Source organism: Bombus vancouverensis, unplaced genomic scaffold (genome assembly GCF_051014615.1).
Source record: "Bombus vancouverensis nearcticus unplaced genomic scaffold, iyBomVanc1_principal scaffold0033, whole genome shotgun sequence".
Lineage (NCBI taxonomy): Eukaryota > Metazoa > Arthropoda > Insecta > Hymenoptera > Apidae > Bombus > Bombus vancouverensis.
The window spans coordinates 1-10,800 of record NW_027468924.1 but is presented as its reverse complement, the minus strand read 5'-3'; the positions used below and the strand labels follow the sequence as shown (position 1 = coordinate 10,800).

Here is a 10,800-nt window from a genome sequence, read left to right as displayed (position 1 = left end):
CAGACTTATGGAAAGAGAATCCCTGACATTAGACACGAATACGCGATTACACGAAATATTTTATGGTATATCTAAGATAGAGAATATATGTAGAGTACATATAAGTATATATAGAGTAAGAATATATATAGAGTATATATAAGTACCAAAAATACATCCTAAGACGTGTATGCGATCTACGCTGTATGGGACGTGTTATAAATGGTTTCCGCCACTCAACCGCATTTGAATTTGTGAACACGATCGAACAATTGACACGAATTATTAATTCCCGTCTCTACTCTAGTAACGATTTGCTTTGGAACGAGGTCGAATCGTTCTGATTCCGCGCATGATTAACAAATAATTACAGAGGACATCAATTACTTGGATGGTCTTCCTGAAACTTGATCCAGTTTCGAGAAAATGAAAAATTCGTTTCTTCTCTTTGCTTCCCTGTTCCTTCTTTCCTCCTTTTTCCCTTTTTACATCGCTTTGTTTTACATCGCAATTTACATTTATTTGTAAAGTTTGAATCTCCTCGATATTGAAGATGTTGAAGCTGCAAGTATGTATTTCATTTTAATCCATTCGAGACCGAGATTTAATTGTAAGACGATACCTAGGTGTCGGTACGATCTGAATGTTTAGTTGGAATGATTCTGTGTTTTACTCTCTCCAGGGTATCCTTTTCATACTTTGATTTTAAATCGATGACAATCTTAAATAGTATGCTTCATATTTTTAAAATATAAAATTATATACTATGTTATTCTATAATGTATTATGTACAGTTATATATATATATATATATATATATATATATATATATAATAATTCTATGTTGAAAAAAATATGAAACTAACATGATATATACATTACTACATAAGTTATATATAAAATATGTATATTATATCCTTGCCTACTGACTGATATGAATTTCTTTCGGTCTCGAATGCGTTAAAAGAGAGCGCAAAGAAGTCGAAATTACTTATTGTAATTAGTAAAACGACCTGAGAGGCAGACAGATACAAGAAAGAAGGAATATTATATTAGCGGCATCATCATGTTTTTGCTCTCTTTAAGTCTTTCATCGAGACAGACAATCTACAGGTATTAATCGACCAATTTCTTCAAGCTGATAACTTCGAATTGATGTTTATATATAAGAAGTGTTATGTGTTAATCTGTCTAAATGTTTAAAAGGTGTTATAAATTAAATGTTGTTAAACGATACGTAATTGCCTTTTGATCGTAAATTTTACTATCAAGGGGTCTTTTATGTATGCGTAATCATTGTGAATTATACCAATTTATGTGATCGATATTAAAGGTGTTTAAAAGCATGTATTTTTTTCTATATTATTATTCTCCTATATTATTATCCTATATTATTATAGCATTCCTATATTATTATAATATCCAATTACATGTTGATACACAAGATATACAGATTATTATTTATAACGTTTTGGTTTTCTTAATTGAGTCATTCGTTTAGTACAAATGATAAGAAATTAGTAATAATTCACAAAAAAGGGATATTGCAGTAGAAATATTATAAAAAAACATTTTCTGTTTTAGTGTAGAGTTACTCCTTCTTACAGACAGTGTCGTACAAATCTGTACGTCTCTGAGAAAATGTAGGCATCTGAGCCCTTACTTCCTCAACAACTTTTAGATCTGATAGAAAAAAGAAACATACGAAGTAATAAGTAATGCTTACTAATAAATTCAACAAATACAGAGGAAGATGGCTAAATCGATAAATTAACGAGACTAAAAATTAATTACATCATGGATCTCTCGCTTTTAATTTTAAGCTGTAAATTACCGATATCGGTGACTGCCATATTCTCTTGAGTTTCCAAATCGTAAAGAATCTTTCCCCAGGGATTGGTCAACTGTGTATGTCCCCATGCGACGTAACTTGCTTAAGGAACACGAGCCGGTGATATGCAGGCAACGTATAATTGATTATCATTCGCTCTGAAACGCTGAAGTAATGACCAGTGCAGTGGTCCAGTGGTCATATTGAATGCCGCTGGATATATCAGCATTTGGCAACCTAACCCAGAGAAGCAGGAAATATGAAGCCACCGAATACCAATTAACTTCGTAGTTGCACGGTTCACATTCCATCATTTCTGAATATGCGAGGACAGTCCTCTTATTGTGCTTTTAATTCTTTTATTTGTTTCATTTTCAGCAAATATACTGGTTTTTTAAATTAAGCTTCTTTTTATACAGAGTTACAGATTATATTAATTTTATATAGAATATATTTAAGAAAGATATTTAATTTTTTGCTAGTTAAGTATTGATCGATTAAGTTACTGTACCTTTGTTCCGATAAATGCGTGCCATTTCCTCGAATCTAATATCATAGCAAATGCCAATACCTATTTTGCAGCCCTTCACATCGAACGTCGTTAGGGAGTTACCAGGACTGAGTGAATCACTCTCTCGAAAAGTAATCTTATTAGGAATGTCGATGTCGAATAGATGTACCTAATAACATAAAAATGTGGTCGCTAATTCTATTGCTGCAACTTTTCTAATTTAATATCAAAGTTACCAACTCCTAAACTTTAATTATTTTTTATTTAATAACTGACAGCGTTTTTATCACTTTCTTTTATTAAAGAATCTTATCATTTAATAATGTTTAAAAAGGAGAAAAAATAAGTATAATAATATTTTAAGTATGTGAAAAATTTATACAACAACAAACACATTACAACAAAAATGGGCGTTTCCCGTATCATAACGTATTTTATAAACCGTAAATTATAGAATTGGTTATAGTATACGTATGTACATATGTATATTCCTAAATTATTCCTAGATAGAGTCACTTTCTTCACCCCAATATTTTCAAATTCAAAGCCATAAAGGAATATATTACTTACCTTTCGGTGCTTTGCTATCAAAGTTCCATCGGGACCCCAAATAGTACAGGTATTGTACAATTTATCGCCCTCTATTTCAGGCATCGTACCACCAACTACATAGATGTTGTTTTCTTTAGCTGCGTTCGATGAAGCAACGCTCGTTTCACCATCAGGAATACTCTCGGCGTATTTTGGAAAGTACTCTGCATTGCAATATTTCAATTAATGAAAAATAACTGTCTTTTGTTCCAACCATAAATTAAATTGAAATGTTTGTCAGTTTTTTATTTTTTAAATTATTAAAATAACTAAGTTTTATATTTCGACTTAATTAAATATGCAATTACTTAGCTAATAGTATATATAATAAATCGTTTCTACAGGTTCAAAATGAAAAATGAATATTTAGAAATATTTAATTACGACAATGCTATTTGTGTTAGCATCAGTGGCTTGTTACTCAACGACTTTGCTAGTACTTTTTGAAACATAAAGTTAGTTTTCAATTAACACTTATACTAGAGGCGGAATTATAAATGCAAAATAATTGACAATACTAATTTATAAGTACCTAATTATTAGTATCTTCACAAATATATTTATACAAAAATCACGATAATCATGAAAATGGGGAAATCCTATATTCTCGAATCAATTCACAATTTATTTTGTATATTAATTAGATTCCGCGCTCATCAGTACGTACTCACTGGCGACATCGAGAAAATGTATCGGCAATTCCTCGTACGACCAGAGGATCGGAAATATCAAAGGATATTATGGCGCAGCGCGAGTGGAGAAACAGAAACATATGAGCTTAACACCGTAATACTCTTATCATAGAAATAGAAGCAGTCCTCAATTCCCGCCCGCTAACTCCTATCTCCACCGATCCAAATGATCTCCTAGCCCTCACTCCCGGACATTTCCTCATTGGCGATTCATTAATGTGCTTACGTGATCGAGATTTCAGAGACATTCCATCGAACCGACTCTCCAAATGGCAGCTGGCATAAGGAGTATTTGAACGAGCTAACCAACCGCAATAAATGGAGCAAGGGTGGACACAGCATCCAAAAGGGCACAATCGTCATCCTCGGAGAGGACAACGTTCCCTCCATGCATTGGCCTCTGGGCCGAGTTATCAAGGTTCATCCAGGCGCCGATGGTGTCATCCGGACAGCTACAGTTCAGACGGCAAAGAGCATTTTGGATCGGGGCGTCAAAAGGCTTGTCCCACTGCCAATTCAACCCGATCTCGAGAAACCCGAACAACTAGCCACCGAGACGAAATAAGATGGGAACTTCAACCACACCTCGCTAGTTTGATCGGTACCCTCTCAACGGGGGGAGAATGTTACGCCATGCGGCTTACCATAGGTCATATTCTTAACTATCGATCGCGGCACTATAATGTCGCAGACGGATCGTCGCGTCTGCCCGGCAAACAAACATTGTAGTGGCAAGCGCGTGGTTCATTAAGCAGGGCGACTTCCAGAAACGTCGACTCGTGGCCCGTATTTTACCTCGCAGTAAAAGAATGTGGCGTGATCCGAACGTAGTGGGGGTCGCCTTCCAGAAAAAACGAAAAAAATCGAAAGGCGTTCAGAACTTTTCGAGAAGTCGAACCGTCAACACATGTGGTATGTCGCGCATTACTTATCAACCAAAACGCAGTTACATTTTTTTTGTTCCTTTTATATCTTTCTAGTTAATAAGTTGTTGAAATAAACATTAATTTATTTGTGTTAATTCTGTGGAATTTCATTGAACTACCCTTATTATCATAATCGAAATAAGGGGATCGATCAGTTCGTGGCGTCGATTATTTAATCGTAACGGGAACTTACAACTCTCGTTGACGTGCTATCTCGCGATCGCGTCTCTCCGCGAACGGTCGAAACAAAATGATTCACTAAAAACTGTCCTGAATTCCTAAGAATTTATTTACCGCAAAACTGACAAAGTGTTTATTTAAAAAATGAGGTTGAAGGTAGTCCTTTTCTTTCATTTCATTCATTTTCATTTTCTTTCTTAAGTATGGCTAACACAATATCTAATCAATTAAAATTTTATATTTTCACGTGAAAAGTTTCTTTAGATAATTATTATCAACATGATGACTAACTCTTACGGATTAATACGTGTCTGTAGGGCAATCCGGTGGACTTGATCGGCTTTTTACTTCGAAAGTTGAGTAATCGGTGTCGCTTTCTTACGCATCTTTGAACTGTATAAATGTTTTAAAATTGTTTGATCCAGAATGTACCACACCGGACAATCAAGAAGGCAGGTGCCTTGACTACAGAAAATGTAAACCTCTGCAAGAAATATGGCAGATACAGTACCGTACAGCCACCGATTTTTATAGACGATCAGTGTGCAGATACCAGGGCAATGTTACGATCGTTTGCTGTCCGAACGATCCAAACAAAGAGAAGAGAGAAATTTTAATAAAAACTGTGTACAAGTATAAGGCTTTGCGACCACCATACTGTGGTTTTAGCAACGTCTCTCATACCAGGCTGGTCGATGGTAAACCAGCTGAACTTGGTACGTTTTATGTCTTTCTTTCCGATTAATAATAAGCCATTTACTGCAAAGAATGAACTTTAAAGGCATTAAACAGCACATCAATGTACACTTCAATTAGACTAAATAATAATGCTATGATTTCATCGGTAGTAACTTTACTTATTAACTTGAATTATTTCTTTCTTTTACTTCATGTTAGAAAGAGTATCTTTTTGCTTGAAATAAAAAATTGATATAGGAGTAATAATATGGATAGAGATCAAAAACTGTTAGGGCAGAAATTACACGTTTGAACTTTATAGTTCAGTATAGTTCAAATAGAAATTATATAGAATTATTTAATAATTTGTATTTCACTGGAATAAAAATTTAATTTCTGTCTTTATCAAATCTCTATTTCAGAGTATTTGTACGTATGTACTTATCGTCTGCTGTATGATCGAATATCGAATAGGTAATAATCGTTGTTACTCGTTACGTGAGAAAAAATTATGTATATTCACAACTATGACTATTGCATTTTAGGCGCTTGGCCATGGATCGCTGCATTAGGTTTTCGTAATCCCCGACACCCAGACAAACCACTATGGAAGTGCGGAGGTTCCCTGATATCGGCTAGGCATGTTTTGACCGCAGCACATTGTGCACATATGGATGGAATAGAAAACATACGCAATCATAATATTGCCATTCTTAGATTGGCGGAGGAGGTGCCATTTTCGAGTAAGTCCTCAAATATATATATATGTATATATATATATATATATATGCTATTGAGTATTACTGAAGTATCATATCCTGAAATTTCTTACTGTACACATATATTGTGTCATAAAGCGTGTACAATTCTTTCTCATACTTTTGGTCATTCGTTTCCTGCATTTTCATTTATTTTTTTATTTTTCAGGGTACGTATATCCCATTTGTACGAAAGAGCCCCTACGAAAGAGCAACTTCGTCGGCTATAACCCCCTTGTTGCTGGATGGGGAGCGTTAAGATATAGTAAGTGATATCAATTTTATAATAAAATTAAACAGTTCCAGTCTTAAATATCTTTCTTATTTTCTTCGTAGGACGACCACGACGTAATGCATTAATGGTAGTACAAATGCCAGTGATTAAGAACGCCGAATGCAAAATAGCTTGTTCCAAATTTCCTAATGCACCTGATATCACTGATGGTATAATATGCGCCGAACATGCTCAGGGTGGAAAGGATTCTTGTACGGTAATTAAGTTACAGAGTTACTACAAACTATACGGTATCTGAAGACACGTCAATTCGAATTAACATCAAATCGACGTCTTAAACATTAGAAATAATAGATAAACACAATTCAATAGTTTTGCCCACTTCTCACACCTCATTATGGTATTTAATCTAATTTCCTTCTAATCTTAGTTTTGCTCAAAATACATATAACATGTACATTATAAATTGGAGTATTTCAATACACAAATCAATAGAAGATTATTACTGTATATAAGTATAATTTCAATACAATTCGATCGATATATTTCAGTATCTTTGATTAAAAATTTAACGATCCTTTCAGGCTGACCGCGGCGGACCACTGCTGATACAACATTGTATTAACCTCGTATTTAATAGGTATTGTGTCTTATGCTTATAAGTGCTGCACAGCTGGCTATCCCAGCGTTTACACTAGGGTCACATCGTACCTTGACTTCATTCTCCAAGCGATGCAATAATATGATATTACTGTTCCATAAATATCATTGTGTAAAAAACCTAAAGTTGGATTTTCTTATTGTGGAGATCAGAAACAGCACAAATTTGCATTGTTTTGTACGTTACAAATTATAGGCTTAAAATGTACGAAATGTAACTTTGAAACGACACTAATTTTCTACGCACGATAAACCTCCACGACTTAGGTATGTAAAGATGATAAACGTATATTAATTCTATTAATTTGGTAATAATAAACCAACTTTCTGAGAAGTTCTGTAAATTTCGTTTCTGTTGTATCAAGAGAATAATGGAATATTCCACTTAGATCGTATACTTCTTGTATGTACATACAAAATTTTCCGGCTAATCTAAAACACTTCATAAGATAGAGAGATTCTGGAGATTCGGACACAGAGAGTGCATAAAATACAAGATAAGTCTCGTGTCTTTCAAAATTATTTTTTATTCGCTAAAAACGTCCTGTGTACTCATGCAATCACATGCAACCTCGAAACTTCGCTTATTTTTTATCACTTTCCAATTCAATACACTGTTTCTGCATTTTTGACTATATGTAAGAGAAATTTCCATTCAGCCAAAGGTGTACTTACAAATTATAGATTCCTATACGACTCTCGGTAAAAATTTATCCGCACTACAGATAGTTAAAATTTCTGTCGACCGTATTGATCCATCTGCACTCTTCGTATGACGTCAATATCTGTTCAGTGCTGCTGCGTAGGTTTCATTATGTTACGTCAATTCGTTTGTGACCGTTGCGCGAGTAATGGCGCTTTGCAATGGCGATTTGCAGGAAAACAGTGCAGGATGCTGTGATTCGTTTCTTGTGGTCGGAGGTTATGTTTGATGCCTATATTTATCAAAGATTTAATGCACATTATGGAGAAAGTGTTTTGTCACGAAGTGTGTTTGAATGGGCACAAAAGTTCAAAGAAGATCGCACAAGTGTTATGAAAAAACAGCTGGACGCCCGTCCACATCCACGATGACAACATTGAACGTGCTCATGAACTTATGCTCTATGGAATAGACGAGTGACACTGGATAATGTGGCAAATCATTTGCAAATCAGCCACGGCTCTGCTTATGCAATAGTGCACGACAGATTTGGGTTTTAAAAAGTTTGTGCGAGATGGATGCCGAGAAAGCTGATGAAAAGGTGAAGACGACGATGCATTCGTGGTTCGCAGCTCAGCCCAAAACATTTTTTAATGAGAAAATACGAAGGTCCTTCAGCAAATGGACAAAGTGTATACAGAAATTGAGTGATTATGTCAAAAAATGATGTATGTCTTTTTTGACAATTGCTTAAAATAAATTCTACACCGACAGAGCGGGTAACTTTTTACTCACCCTCGTAAGACACTTAAATTTCCAATCTATTATGATGAATAAAAGAGCTTATACTATTAAATCTAATTGTATTTTGTTGCATGAGAGTACACGTGTATGTGATGCACATTACCTTTATATCCCCTTGAACGCTTCAATATTGCGCATATATACTATATTTTGTGCAGCTTCTATAAAATTTTGTATGTTTGTTTAGGCTGCTAATCCAGAGGCTGGAGTACAAAGAAGTGGCACAATGATGTGGGCTGATGACATTTATAATTATCGAGGAATCACCCCTACATTCGCTCAGGTATATATCGTTGACTATAATGTATTTAACATATATGATTGTTAGAATATTAATAATTAATTTTTAATTCTATCAGAATTTTAATGAAACTGTCCCTTGGGAAGGAAGAACTGATACCTTGATATCACGGTTTGTACATCCTATATGTACGACAAATTTTAGAACATTATATAACGAAGAACCAGATCGTCGTGGCCATGTGATGTGAATAAAAGGACTTGAATTTGATGATATTTTTATAATGTTAGATAACATAACTAAGTATCTTCACAGTAAGATAGGATGACATGGTTTACATGATCTTAATGTTGTTCACTTGAGTGATGATATTATAAGGAAAAGTGTAATATCACAGGTAAGATGATTCATAATTTAGAACTACTAACTCATGTATGTATTAAAAATTAAAGAAATATATTAAATTTTATAGGATATTTATGTTTAGTAACCAGTAATTCAGAGATCGGTATTCATGGTTACTATAACGAGGCTGTAGAAACGCACCCTTTCTTCTTTGCAAATGGTCCTGTATTTATGTCTAAGCCGAAACTGGAACCTCTGAATAATTTAGATTTATTCTTGTTATTTTCTAAAATACTTCTCTACAGTATACCATAAGGAATGATACCGTATCGCACCTAATCAAGTGCCTTAAGAAACATCAACAGGATATCACAGTAATCCCTTATCGACTGATATGTAAGTAAAAGTTATGTGTCATTGTTATACACAGTTATTTATCATTTTCTATTAATTCAGTTGTAGCCACTACAATATCTATGACACTGGTAGTAATTATGAGAACAATAATGATGTTCTATAAGAGGAAATGATGATTGGGAACAAAAACTTACAGGTAAGTCAATGTATATGTTATTTGCCATTTGAAAAGAAAGTTACTAACTTAGAATTTTTTGATAAATAATAATTGTGCAAAATATATTGGATTTCAAATTTGTCAAAAATTGAAATTTAAGAAGCATTGTAATAATATAACATTAATATTTTGATTTTTCAGGAGATATCATGCGGTGGATGGATAATATGTAAAAAATATTAAGCAGTATATGAATTTTCATATTGCGTAGAGATAACAAAATGAATTTTAAAAAATGTCGACATGGTAATAAGAAATAGCATCATGACAAAGAATATATAAAGACAGTTTCATTTTTTATAAATAAAAATTTGTTGTTCCAGATTTTGAAATATAGTGAAACGTTTAATTAGTATCTTAATATCTTCAAATAATTATTATTTTAGAATCAATTGTAATTGTATCATACGTACTTTTGAATTCGTGCAAGAACATATGTAATTTTGAAGTAGTTATTATTAGGAAATTGTTAGATGCGAACAGTATGCGAAATGTTAGTATGCAGTGTAATAATTATCAATCAAAACACAAGAATTAAATTCTTGAGGAAAAAATTTCCGGAATTTCTTATTTACACGATTATAAAGAAATCCATAATAAAAAGGAGCTGCTTTCTAATACTTCTCTTCCTTGTAATGCCTATGTTAATGATAACGAGGTTCGACTTTTTGTTTTTAGAGGGATACTGGAAAATTTGAAAGTACAGTACCATTGGGAAGAAAATCACGATATTGAAAACGATATTTGCAAGTAAATTTCCAAAAAATCTGTTTTCAAATTTTCGCTTTCTATTTCACATTAAAAGAAAGGGAGGGCTGCCTTCTTTTTCTGCAAGACAAAACAAACATTCTGAATCTCGTATCAATGAATGATGTCAATGAGTTATTTTTCTTTCCAGATTGAACAATATTCCAGATTTATTCATAATTTCATACTACGCGAAGAATAGACTTTCATAGGTATATAAAGGAAATATTAAGTATAGGAAAACTCTTTTTCGTTGTAGGTGACATATGCTTCACGGTTGAACACATATAAATGAAAAAGTACTCTTATGGAGAAAAAGAATTGATACCTTCGATTGACATTAGATAATGTATATAAACTTATGAACAATCACTATCAGTTTGTATTTTAGGTGCACACGCAGAT

General features: G+C 33.5%; 2 protein-coding genes across 4 annotated transcripts; one reads left to right on the top strand and one right to left on the bottom strand.

Moving 5' to 3' along the window:
* Positions 1-1,306: 1,306 nt before the first annotated feature.
* On the bottom strand, positions 1,307-7,804 carry LOC143304381 (omega-amidase NIT2-A-like). 2 transcript variants are annotated; one of them, XR_013061070.1, is made up of 5 exons: positions 7,717-7,804; positions 2,892-3,076; positions 2,322-2,490; positions 1,814-2,047; positions 1,307-1,662 (listed from the first exon to the last, which is right to left on the bottom strand). XR_013061070.1 is itself a non-coding variant. In XM_076626838.1 (4 exons), the coding sequence occupies exons 2-4, from the start codon at positions 2,973-2,975 to the stop codon at positions 1,914-1,916; spliced, it is 387 nt and encodes a 128-aa protein (XP_076482953.1). In that variant the 5' UTR covers positions 2,976-3,076; positions 7,717-7,804; the 3' UTR covers positions 1,307-1,913. The 2 variants fall into 2 exon arrangements, 1 of the variants encoding a protein (XP_076482953.1); XM_076626838.1 differs by having other exon boundaries at positions 1,307-2,047.
* Positions 5,877-10,266, top strand: LOC143304382 (venom serine protease Bi-VSP-like). 2 transcript variants are annotated; one of them, XM_076626839.1, is made up of 7 exons: positions 5,877-6,131; positions 6,316-6,637; positions 6,966-8,463; positions 8,676-8,771; positions 8,848-9,126; positions 9,202-9,627; positions 9,790-10,266. In XM_076626839.1, the coding sequence occupies exons 1-2, from the start codon at positions 5,900-5,902 to the stop codon at positions 6,417-6,419; spliced, it is 336 nt and encodes a 111-aa protein (XP_076482954.1). In that variant the 5' UTR covers positions 5,877-5,899; the 3' UTR covers positions 6,420-6,637; positions 6,966-8,463; positions 8,676-8,771; positions 8,848-9,126; positions 9,202-9,627; positions 9,790-10,266. The 2 variants fall into 2 exon arrangements, with proteins under 2 accessions (XP_076482954.1, XP_076482955.1); XM_076626840.1 differs by lacking the exons at positions 5,877-6,131; positions 6,316-6,637 and having other exon boundaries at positions 8,136-8,483.
* The last annotated feature ends 534 nt before the right edge of the window (positions 10,267-10,800 follow it).

What these genes read in the sequence shown, in the direction of transcription:
- LOC143304382 (XM_076626839.1), top strand. Translation starts at nt 5,900, where the DNA reads ATGTATATTCACAACTATGACTATTGCATTTTAGGCGCTTGGCCATGG. An exon ending in GGAGGAGGTGCCATTTTCGA is followed by an intron (nt 6,132 to 6,315) that starts GTAAGTCCTCAA and finishes TTTATTTTTCAG; the next exon opens with GGTACGTATATCCCATTTGT.
- LOC143304381 (XM_076626838.1), bottom strand. Translation starts at nt 2,975, where the DNA reads ATGCCTGAAATAGAGGGCGATAAATTGTACAATACCTGTACTATTTGG. An exon ending in TGATAGCAAAGCACCGAAAG is followed by an intron (nt 2,491 to 2,891) that starts GTAAGTAATATA and finishes TTATGTTATTAG; the next exon opens with GTACATCTATTCGACATCGA. An exon ending in ACGCATTTATCGGAACAAAG is followed by an intron (nt 2,048 to 2,321) that starts GTACAGTAACTT and finishes TCTCTGGGTTAG; the next exon opens with GTTGCCAAATGCTGATATAT.